Below are 12886 nucleotides of genomic sequence, written 5' to 3'. Positions count from 1 at the left end.
GAGTAAATATTTCACCATTTCACTTTGCCCAGTTATTCCACTTTGCCCCACATTCCCCTACTTAATAGTTGCAGAAAACACAATTGTGGATATTACGTGTTGCACAAGATAGTTAACCTTTTTTATGCGGTCCTCTTTTCCGGTGCGATTTGTTTCTTGCATTTATTTTATGCGGTATATAAATGCCAGAAGTTTTGTCATTATAAAACCGGTGTACTCTTTTCTATCGATATTCTTATGTACACCAATACAATTATACAATTCTTATGGTTTATCTTTTTTATTGTTCACATTCAACCATTTCCAGTATATACAAGATGAACCCTTGAATCAACCGATGGTTTTCATCAACCCTGATAATAAAATCGGTGATTTTGGCTAAGAGAGAGGCCAACTACAACGAAATTTCCGTAGTTGCTACGGGAATTACTTAAACTCACATTCAAACAGTATTAATACTTAAAATAATTTTTAAACGCCGACGTTAAAATTATTTGACATTTTACGACATCCATGCTTGTAAAAGGTTATTTTTTTTAAGATGTCGGTTGTGTTTATGTTACAGTGGTCTTAGTACCGCGAGAGCTACGCATGGATGAGTGGCCAATCATGTCAGTCAATAACGAATCTTTGAAGGGCGAAGATATATATCTTTTGATCATTAAAAATTAAGTAGTAGGAATGGAAATGAAAACACGTTTTCATCATCATCCGAAATCTTCGTGCTGCCCGTAACATTTGCGGAAAATGTTTTGACACTTTCGACGAAAAAGGTGTTATTAAAATGATTGAAAACTAAACTATCAATTATCAAATCATTATCAATAACTTTACAGATAATGAAGATTTATGAACAAGAACTGGATTCCATGACAGCGAATAAAATGTATATAGGTATCCAGCTTTGCAACCGATTGAAAGATTTGCATTTTCTTAAAACAGATAACTGTTTCGAAATTAGTTTAAAATTTTGAAAAGAATTTTAATCGTGTACATCAGGCCTTTTAACCTTTGAAGGTGTTGTTTTAACGCACAACGGAATTGAACACGTAGGTGTTATTTCAAGTGATGTGAAACATTTTTGTGTATGATGTTGCAAATATTAGTGTTTTGTAAAGTGTGTACAAGAAATTTAAAAAAAAATGTTGCAAAAAGTAACAAAAATAAAAAAAGCATTAAAAAAGCACAGAACCTACAAAAGAATGCATGTACAATGTACATATTATTTTTATTTTTAAACAATGTGTATTTATTAAATAAACCTATAGAACATAAGTAATCTTCCTTTTGGGAGAATTGAACCGTTTATTTCACAAACCAGCCAAGTGCCAAGTTCAAGGCTTGATTACTGAATAGGCCAACTAAGCCATGGCTTAAGACCCCTGCTTTTTCGAGACCGCAAATCGGCTAAAATTATTTTAGCCAACGGCTAAAACTGCTAGGTTTGACTACAGGGAGCTCACAAAAAAAAAAAAAAAAAAAAAAAAATTCTACCTTGATATTAAAAGTTTTTGATTGGGATTACAATGTTTTAAACGGAAAGTGATACGCATTTAGGCAGTGCTGTAGTTGGAAAAAAAGTTGGGGGTACTCAACTTGGGGGGCGGGGGTACTCTGTCATTGCAAAGAGCCGGTTTTAGCACTTCCATTGACAATGATAGTCCTGCTTAAAGCCATGCTGAAAAAGCTCTACTTGTGAATACAATGTATTCATATGAAAGAATTTGAAAGCTTTCGTTTCCTCAGAAGTTTTTGATCGGAAAGATTGATTAAACTTTATAAAAACATTACATGGAGCATATACGAGCGTATAAAATATTTTGATGGATAGTTTCTTCACCATTTGAGTCCGACGAAGAGCTAGCGCTCTTCTCATCTGTTCAGTCAAAAATGCATAGAAGTGAGAACACGCTGTTGTGTGTTACTATGATTTTCATACTATGTTGACTTTAATTTACTTCGAGCTTTATTGTAGAAAAAGGGAAAGAATGACTAGCAATCCAAGAATACAACAGAGAGTATGAAAAATTAATTACTATAGAAAATTTTCGTGTTACAAAAATTTCAGTCAAACTTTTTTGAGCCTCTTTGTTCCACAAATATCCCATTTTCAAAATTTTTTCTAAGTTGATTGAAGCTCAACACAAAATAATCAATCTGTTTATTTTTTGGCGAATTTGTTTTGTATTAATTTTTTAGCGATCATTTTAGTTCGTTGCAATATTTGTAATTCTATATTTTGCAAATTTGTTTTCGTTCTTGTTATAAACTACGGAGCAGCATCAAACTAAAAATCTCCCAAATTTTATTGTCTATGCGTGTGTGTGTGTGTGTGTGTGTGTGTGTGTGTGTAGGCGCGTTTTTTTTTTTTTTTCCTTGTTACTTATTACCAATACCCAAGGGGTTCGCCAACTTCTTTCGGAGTCTAGAAGGGATTCACAAGGGGGAAAAGGATGGGAACCGCTGGTGTGCGGGAGAGCAAAGCTCGTTTAGTTCTGGACGGAACTTCTTGCTACAACTGAAAACGAGGTTTCGTGTAACGCGGAATTATGTGGCGTAAATTTTGATTGCTCTTTTTTCAAGTGTAACGTTCGTTACATTGTATCCATGCTTTGAGTTATAGCTTCGAGAAATAAAATGATAAAGCATAGTACAACGTGTCTAGCATCTAGTTAAGGTTCAAGGTTTATCCATTTATTCATTTCTGTCATACGTCTTTTTTTTTTCTACAATAAAGTAGGCTGACATTAAGTGAACGAATAAGTTCTAAAAAAATAATATTTTCACACCAGAATGTAAGAGTACTAAAAGGAATTTGCTTTTAATGTTTTGGTGTATGCTATTTTTTTTTCTTTTTTGACTTATTGAAAAAAAAATATGAACGTAATTAAGAAATAAATAAATATCTTTGTGTGGAGAAGTAAATGGCAATCAACAATGTTTTGACGCACAAAATTAGTAAATTACTGCAGACACGTGTTTCGGGGTTACGGCGAACCCCCTTTTCAATGTAAAATAGTAGTCGCATTGCACCTTTACTTGAAAATTCTTCGACTATGTGTTGTATGGTATCACATTATTACTGCTGGTTCTGATTTATAACATTAATATTTCTTTTCAAATAATAAAACTATTTTTCATTAAACTAATTTCAGAAAGAAATGTCCACTTTGTCTTTTGTTTAAATTTTATATAGTTTACGGTTTGGTGCTTGATTTATTAGTAATTGAATATTTTAATAACCAAGTATTGTACTGCTGTGGGCAGGTAAACGGCAATTTCTGCTTAAATGAGTTTTCGAGATATTTGAAGAAACGTGTTTTGGATTCAATTTATTATTAACTGAATGCATTAATATTATTTTTCCGCATAACCGAACTGTCGTAATAAATTTAATTTAACTTTTTTAAATTCACAAATCTAAAAGTTATGCTAATTTTGGCCACAGGAGGAAAATTGCTACTTTCCTTGATAGTAAAATCATGGAAGTAATAGGGCGGATGTGACGTCATGAATAGTGAGCATTTGAAGACAACTTACAGAGATCTCAAAAAAATTTGAAGCCGAAAGTGATGCGTCAAATTCAGAGAAAAGAGTACATGAATGTATGCAAGATTTCTTATTTAATTTTTCACGCAAAAATACAGTTGTTGACGAAATAGAGGCTAAGCAACGGGTAGTCGTAAGGGACGAATTTTCAATTCTACCTAGGATCTGGAAAAACAATATTACTGAACGCATAACAGAAGTTACCTTTTCAAGCAAACTATAAATGACTCTTTATTTTTTCTAAAATTAGAGTCCCTTTACTGAAGAGGGACTCTACTAAAACGGGCAAGGCTGTGCGGGTGCCGCTAGTCATTAATAAGCTTTCTTCTTCGTATGTTTATTGCGTTGTTTTCTCCACATCTAATTTTCGCTCAAAGCGAAACATTAACTATATTCGTCCACCTTTTCCGTGAGATATTATTATCGAAAAAACCTTTTAATTTTTTCATTAACTACAAACGTTACAGATTAAGTTGTAAAACAATTTTAAAACATTTTTTTGATTTTTTTTTTTAATCATTAAAAAGTTGAAACATTCCTGCTAAATGTCGAAAAACCCCGGAAAGATCTCCAGTATTAAATGGATATTTTCTACCCGGAATTTACAAAAAAAAAAAAAAAAAAATCCTCGATTTGTCAAGTATGAGTTTATTTCATGTAAGCCATCAAAGTAACATAAGAAATTTTTTTGTCGTTGCATCGAAGTTTTCTCACACTATCTGAGATAAAAACTCAGAGCGTGCGAGAAAACTTCGATGTAACGTAACGAAAAAAAAAATGGATTTATCCGAGCTTGATATAAGCGAGTTCGACGTTTCCTTTTTCTTTCTTTCTTATTCTTTTTTTAATATTGCCTTGAAATAATTCAGATCAAAATCACTGCCTTTTGTATTTGTATGTACTCACGCGGACGACTTCTCAAGTCAACTTTACATAGCTCTGTGTTAATTTTTAAGAAGGTGAAATATCATCTTGCTTTTATCGAGTTGATTTAATCAACCACAATAATTTATAAATATTTTCTTTACTAAAGTATTTTTTCCATGATAATTGCGTATTTGTCCTTTCAAAATGTCTGTGTCTGTTACAGGAACTGTTCTAAATTTGGTTTTTAGTTGCTTGTTTTCTTCAACAAATAAAACGTTTTCCTTAGGGTGTAGATTATTAAGTGCAGATCATAAAAACAACGTTTAAATTGCAGATAGGAGTACAAATTGCAGTCATGGTTTTTTTAAAAGGTTAACCCCCCCCCCCCCCCCCCCATCTTTTCAATGAAGAAAAAAAGCGAAACTCACTATGTTCCTTTTCATTAAAACAGATGTCCCTTAAAATTCCAAAAAAAAAAAAAAAAAAAACTTCAATATAAATTTTTGATAATAATATGTACTTTACACGTACCAATAGCCCCGAAAAAGAGATACTCTACCTATTATCAGTTCCCCAACTGCGATACACCTCAATTACTTCCGCTACTACCACTTTTTTGACAGCAAATGAAGACATTGTAATAATGCACTCACGGAAATTCAAACTTGGAATAAATCTTGGTCATCGATAACCACAGGAAATTCGACCTAATCCTTTGTAGCCGCTCCGCGACAGAATTTCATTTTGATTTTTTTCGGCAGAGTGATTTCTAAAGTGGATATCGTAGCAGATGCAATTCCACCTGTTGCTGTCAAAGTGAGTGGATAGCTCAGCAACACGATATATTCTTGTAAAATAGTAGTCACCGATGGATGGCATGCAGGAAGCTTTTTTGCTCAATTTTTCATTCATAAAGCTGTAAAACTGGAAATCAAATACGTATTCACGCTTCGATTTACGAGGTCTCTCAGGGCATTAACATGTTTTTTAGCAGCATTTTGTTTTCGGTATTAGATGAAAGAGCCTAAAGCTATAAAGATCGACTTTTTGACATCAGGAGATCGAAGGAATTTTTTTAGTATCGATTATAATACGTGCTTTAAATATCTATACTTGGCACTTGACACCCTCAGAGACCACCCGCACCTACCAATTGCTCGGTTTACCGGTTTTAAATGCTCAGATAAATCTGAGCAAGTGGGTCTCTGAGGAACTACATAATAAATACATAAAACATTACATAATTATCTGTTACAATTTTGATTTGCTCTTGACAAAATTTCGGTAATTTAACATTAAGATTAGTAATAAAGTAGACAAAACCAATGCATAAAAGCTTTACAATATTACAATAAAACATAAACGACACTAGAGAGTTGTTGCTTTACAAAAGATGCCGTGTTAAAGTGCAGAAAAAAAAACTAAATTTAAACGATATTAACTATTGAAAATAGAAAAAATATGTGTATTAGTCAACGCCTTGAAACGTGAAGCATTCATCAGCCAAGAGACTGAAAATCGAGTTAAGTCTGATGCGAGTATGATGTTCTGAAAAGGCGATTAATATGTTTTTATTGAGTGAAAGACTATGATTACATCTGATATGCAAATGCGATGCTAGTGGACAGAAGAAAATGTAATGTTCCAGAAAGGTTAAATCTGTGAAGATATTGTGGGAATGGTCCATGGCCAGAAAGGAAAATTGTTTCAAACCTACTTTTAATGGCTTTAAATATCTATAGTTTGTAGGTTGTTATCCTTGGGCAATGAAACCATAGTAAAGCTCAGTTTTTCTGGAGAAAAATATGATTATCGAGACATGTATCATTTCTGTTACATGTATATATATTTTTACCCAACATAAGCTTTAAGTTTCTTGTCAACTTTTCCATTTTTACTTCAGCTTTTAAATTTCAGCACTGAGTAGTTAACACTAGGAAGCAGTGATTTAACTGCTTTAAATCTGACTTGTTTATGACTAATTTTTGGCCTCTGAGTCTAAAAATGATATCAGTTTTTAGTCTCCCTCAAGTCACGTTCAAACAAAAAAACTAAGCATGTGGTATCTTGCCGAGTCCCATGTTTTCCCAAACATATCCATACTGTGCTTTAAATAGTTCGTGTCCTGCAAAACTCCAAATTTTTTTAGAAAACCTTGAAAATGGATCTAAGTTTAATGGAAACTTTAATGAATGCTCTTAAAAAAAGGAACTGCTGTGTGCAGGTAAAGGGCAGTAACTGCAAATTTTTCAACTTTTTTTTTACATATTTGTTATCTATTGTACGTTATCTTTATAGTACAAGCTTGCCTATTTGATTTCCGTTTAAAAAAAGGCGCGAAAAAAAAACGTCTAATTCCAACATTTTCCAAACGTTAGTATTGAATCCAGCACACATTTCTTCAAGTGTCTCGAAAACTCATTTCTGCAGATACTGCCGTTTACCTGCACACGGCAGCATATTCAAGTTGGTGAAGAATCAAACAATAATGTTTACAGTCCAATCCCGACTTACGCGAGGGATGCGTTCCACGACTCCTCGCGTAAGTCGAAATTTCTCGTTGTGGAAAAGTGCTGTGTCATATTATTTTTTTTTTATTAACATACCCAATCATTTTAGGCATTCAAACACGTTTTAAACTGTTTTTGACCATTTGTTAACTATATATTACCGTTTCAAACATAAAGGGCTGAATTTTTCTCGTATTTTTTTAAAAGTTGCATTATTCAACATAAAATACTGTTACGATGCACAAAATCAATGATCAATGGGAGAGAGATATATAAAAATAAAACAGTACGGAACGTACAGTATGTAGTAATAATAAAGCACTGCACTGCAATAGTACTATACAGTAGATACAATAAGTTACATTTATAACTTAAAAATTGAAGATGATGATTTATCCTGCGAAATCTGATCGTCATTCTAATATATTTTTAAATACAGTAGCTTCGCAATTGCTTTTATAACATTTACATCTATGGTAATGCCCCTCTGGGACCCCTTGGACTTATACAAATTGCGTTCTCTTGACTTTCAACTATACGTATGAAATATTCACCCATTCTACCTAATTACCGTGCTACCTTCGACCCACTTTCTAGTTATTCAAGCTTATCAAGAACCTTTATCTTTTCTTAAATTCTCTCAAACTTTTGGTTTCTGTTTCCGTCTTCAAATTTTACAAGAAACAGCGTGCCTAAGTGCCACAATATTTCATCAACTTTCATATTTAGAGTAAATAAATGAAAAAAAATGAGGAGTGGTGATACATACACACTAACAATGCGATGTTTATATTGCGGTATGTGGGAACTTGCGCAGTCAGTGATGCTGAGAGGTGGAAGTACATTCACGAATTAGTGTCAATAACAAAACCGAAACTTAGCATCACAATTCCTTCCCAAATATTTTCGAGTTGAGAGCGAAAAATTCGCTTTAGCTCTAAAATTCGTTGCTCCGGAAAAACTCGCGTTATAGCCATTTCGCGTAAGTCGGATCGCGTTGTTACGGGAGTCGACTGTAGTTCAAAATTCATAACCATTTAACTGAGTCCCCACGAGTTAGTTGAAGGAATCTGGAGGAATCGCTGAGCAACCTTGAGAACTTATGTAAAAGGAGGGAAAAAAAGTAACGAATTCTGACCTTCAGATTCTCATAAAGCCGTGAAACATCTCAGTAATTGTTTTCTATCAAATATAATGATATGATTTATTATCCATAGCGTGTGTATATTCGATTTTTTTTAAGAGCGGGACGTGAACAGAAAGCAATACCCCGATTTAGAGAACTGAGCTAGGCGGTTTTTTATTTCCTATGGCGTGGTCAATGCAGAATGAGATCGTTCCCAAAAGTTAAAAGTATTTTTTTTTTCTGAAAGAGCATGCTTAAAAACATAGGATAATACCATTTTTTAAATAATTTGTTTAAGTTTAATATTTTAAAAAAAATACTTAAATCGGAGTTCTTTCATTGTTTCGGTTTCTACCGATGACATCACAAATGATGAAATGCCATTCAGTGTTGCCATTCACAGAACAAAATATTTAATTCGCATCATTACTCACGTTTATTGGCAACGATATGGTTGATAGCAAGGGTAGAGCGCAATTTTAATTCGCTTCTTTATTATCATAACGTGGAAACGCGGAAGAAAGATGCGCCAAGGAGCATCATTTGTGACGTCATCAGGACCACGCCGACGCCTTGTTTGAAAAATCGGACATTTTAAAAAATTAATTAAAAAATAACTGTTGGGACTATCAATTTAAGAAGGAGAAGGTGGTGCAAAGTGTGGAGTTTGCACCACCTTCAAAAGGATAAGTTTAAGAGTCAAAAGAGATTTTAAAGCGTAGAAAGAGAACGATGTATTTTACAATAAAACTTGCATTGAAACATTATTTTTCATTTTAGGAAGCAAACCTGTATTTGGGGGAGGCAAGGGTTCTGTGGGCCCTCTCTGATTGCACTTTTGAGAGGTACATTATTTCATTCGCGATAAAAATGTTTAAAAAAGTATGACATACATATTGCATTTTAAATGCGATTTCCTTCTTAATACCCAACTGAAAGGGAATGGTGCTTTTCCGAGTTATTCTTCTTAATTCTTTTTTAAAATCAGTTTTATTTGTCTTGTTAATCAGTTGGAATAATCATTGCATTCTAGTTAATACAGTGACATGACAGTTGTCGTTTAAGAAATACATTGGAAGTCGGTTAATTAAATCAGTGATTAGTTGAATCAACCGCTTCAATGAATCAAATCGTCAAAAACAGAACAAAATCCAGCTTTATTGAATCAGCCGCTTTCTTCAATCAGTTGCTTTATGGAATGAAAACTGTTCATCACAAGCGTGATACAAATAAGCGGCGACCACTATTTTGGAGCTTTCGATACACTTTGAAGGGATTACTTCTTTCAGAATGTTTCCCACTGAGCAAACCTTTCACTCTAGAAACAACACTAGAATCAGTACGCTAAGCTCAAATCATTGCATTAAAAAAAAAAAAATTAATTTGAATTTTGACATCTTGAATTCAAATTATGTTTTTTTTGCAATCACGAGTGCGTGTATGTAGGCGTGTGTGCTTGTGTGTGGGGGTATGTGTGTTGTGTGTAGGGGTATGTGTATGTGTGTGTAGGGGTATGTGTATGTGTGTGTAGGCATGTGTGTTTGTGTCTGTGTGCAGGCATAAGTGTGTGAATAGTTGTGTGTATGAGTGTGTGTATGCGTTTGTGTGTGTGTGCATGTGTAGGTGTCTGTATGTATTTGTGTGTGTATGTGTTTGTGTATGTGTGTGTAGGTATATGTGTGTGTATGTGTGTGTAGGTATATGTGTGTGTATGTGTTTGTGTGTATATGTGTGCGCGTGTGTGTAGTACATGGATGCAACCTGGAGACGGCTTTCGCTATAGGAGCAGCATCGTGAGGGCCCGGTCGACGGTGATGCTGCAGAGGGTAGCGGTGAGAAAATAAATTCAAAGAACATCAAAACAGTCAAGTGAGAACAATAAGCAATCGTGATTGCTCAAAAAATTATTTTCCATTTCTTAAGCCAGCTTCGCGGGCTAATCTCTCACGGGCCCCTCCCTACATGCAGTGCAAAAGGTTGCCCTCCCTCCCCCCCCCCTCTCGACGGTCTTGAGTATAATATCAAAGTTTAAATGAAATATTAACTCTGGTTGTACTTCACCTGTTTTCCATTACGCTAAACAAAATCACGAATTATTCAGTGAACCAAGATCCGAAAATTTTAAAGAAAAAAGTTACGTGCCTCAGAGGCGGAAGCTCCCCAGGGAAAAAATAAGAAAACAATGTTAATGAGATACATAAAATGCACTGCCAAGCTCATTCATTCCATCCGAGGACTGCAGTTTCTTTCTCCAGCTCAGTTACTTCCTATTCCGGGCTGATGAGTGCTAAAAAGCACGAAACTGCAGTCCTCGGATGGAATGACTGAGCTGGCGGTGTAATTTATGTATTTCTGAACTTAGTCCTGGCTTAGGGCAGTAACTTACTTCATAATACATGTTAATGAGAGTTAAACAAAAGGTTACTGTGTATTGATCTGAAATTTAACATTCCGTAATATCTAATTGCTTTTTTTCCCCTAGGTCCCAGAAGGTTCATTGCAAAGAGATATATTTTTTCGCTGTTGGCATTCACTGCGTGTTGTCTAGCTGTGTCTTTCAACATGAATCTCAGCATCGCTATTGTCTCTATGGTCAAGCGCAAGGTAGCATTCAATAAAACTACACCAAATACGACTGAAGTGCCCCAGACGAATGGCTCAGAGGTGAATAATTATTGCTTTAAAGAAGCCTTTCATGCTTAGATAAAACAATGCTGTAGTTCAGCAGTATGACATCTGCCTCCAGCTCGGTTATTCACTATTACAGACGGATGAGTCCACAACGAGGAAGAAAGTGCAGTCTCTTGGTATGATAACCGGGCTGTCGGTATCTGCATGTAATGCTGTAATGATATACGAGAGTGAGTCAGAAAAAATGTTTCAGCTTTTAGCTGATCACAGTTGTGAATAAAAGTCAAAAAATTGAATGAGGTATTAAAAATAAGACATACTTTATTTTCCCACATAAGTATTAAGGCTATTGAGTCTTTTTTCATACCGCTAGATGAGGTTCAAAAAGCCCTCTAGGAAAAACTCAGGGCTTTGCCTACGGAAGAAGCATTTAACGGTTTGTTTGACTTCAGCATTGCTCCCATAACGCCTTCAGCCGAGACTCTTCTTCCAAGCCGGAAACAATCGGAAGTCGTTTGGTGCGAGTTCAGGTTGTACGGTGGATGGTGCAAAAGCTCTCAACCAAGAATTACAATATGGTTTTACGTTACCATCGCCTAGTCTGGTCTCGCATTGTCATCCAACATCGGAAAGGCAGATCTGAGAAGAACAGACCGCTGCGCCATCTGTTGTGTCGTCTTTCGCCTATAGCCGGTCCACACTTCGTCCGTTTGAAAAGCCCTGATGTTTTCCTGATGTTGTTGATGATGATGTGATATTAAAGTGATTTCCCGGGCCAGAACACATATAAAATTTGTCACATAGTAAAATTTTCTAAATAACGTGAGAAAATATGGGAAAAGGAAAGAAAGTTATGTACCAATAAGTGTTGTAAATACTTCTTCTATTAATTACATCTGGTCTTCAGATACCAGTAACTGAATATTTGGTTCCAAATTTTGTAACATTGTCATCTGTCCGGCTTTTCGATTGGAAGCATTTAAACCAGACAACAGGCCACACAGATTAGCTTCTTGGGCCGGATGTGGCTCGCGGGCCGTAGGTAAGGCACCACTGGTCTGGAAAAAAAATCGTCAACTATGACATCTTCCGTTCACACTATAAAAAAAAAAGTAAAAGTGCGTTCCCCCAAATATATATTTTTTTCAACTACGGCGCTGGCAACACTTCGTGCTTTTTTGGGACAGCAAAAAATATTTTACCTATATAGTTTTATATTAGCAATTATACTTTTTAGTCTATTATTTTTTATGTAGATAATATAACAAATAATAGCTTGGCGTTCTTGGTTTTATATCAGCAATTATACTTCACAGTCTATATACTAATTTTCTTTCTTTTGTTTAAAGGTTGCTGGTACCAAAAAAAATAATAATAATAATAATAATAATTTAAGTAGATCATTGCACTTTTGCAGTTTGCAACGAGATGCGGCTCTAATTTACTCGACAATTCGTTTCACAAAGCTGATCCGCCATTTTGGGGCAGTTTTTGTATTCAAGAACTAACAAATAATGTAATACTAGAACGTATTAACAGCTAAAAGTACTTTCAGCTCCTAAAATTTCAGGCTTCCAGTGAGATAAAATTTTCAGACTATGAACATGGTCTTTCGTTCCATAAAGTTGATTCGCCAGTTTGTAGCACTTTTTTTGGATATCCTAGATACTCAGGATTTGGATCTCTGAAGCTGAAATTTTGCATAGGTTAGTTCTGCATCTCTATAAAATTTCTTCAAATTCGGAGATGGTCACGAGACGTTTAGAAAACTTGGGTCAGGGTCAGTTGACATGACTCATTTGAGATTCTCATTAAACTGAAATACGACAAACAGAGAGAGAACTTTTTTTAGTACAAGTTAATCGTTGTTTAATTAAATTTATTATTTTTTTCCAACTATTGTAAGTTAGAAATTAATTCATGTAGTGCAAAAAAGAAATTGAAAGTACCTTCAACCAGGACAAATTTATTAAGTGTGACCACTTTGCCCGTTTTTGAAAACGAAGATATTTGGCACTTTAAGTTCTAAAAACGAGCTAATAAATGCGATAGTGCTTTTGTGCAGTCAAAATATTGCAGCATCTATTAGCTGGTTTGTGAACTTACCAGGAAACCACACGACAGTGTCATTATGAAAAAAAAATTAAAAAATAGAAATCGAAAGAGTATTTGTAAAACATGTTTCTGGAAGCATAAATTATTT

The 12886-nt window shown here is 34.7% G+C and overlaps 1 protein-coding gene across 1 annotated transcript in view; it reads left to right on the top strand.

The window, feature by feature from the left end:
* The window catches only part of LOC129222222 (sialin-like), a 70421-nt gene that overhangs the window by 16026 nt on the left and 41509 nt on the right, over window positions 1-12886 (top strand). Inside the window, exon 2 of the mRNA XM_054856701.1 lies at window positions 10535-10716. Within this exon, the coding sequence (XP_054712676.1) occupies window positions 10535-10716 (182 nt within the window). The remainder of the gene's footprint in view (window positions 1-10534; window positions 10717-12886) is intronic.

The sequence above is a fragment of the Uloborus diversus genome, chromosome 5 (genome assembly GCF_026930045.1).
Source record: "Uloborus diversus isolate 005 chromosome 5, Udiv.v.3.1, whole genome shotgun sequence".
Taxonomy (NCBI): domain Eukaryota; kingdom Metazoa; phylum Arthropoda; class Arachnida; order Araneae; family Uloboridae; genus Uloborus; species Uloborus diversus.
Note: the sequence above shows the minus strand (reverse complement) of the source record. Positions and strands in the feature narration are given on the sequence as shown.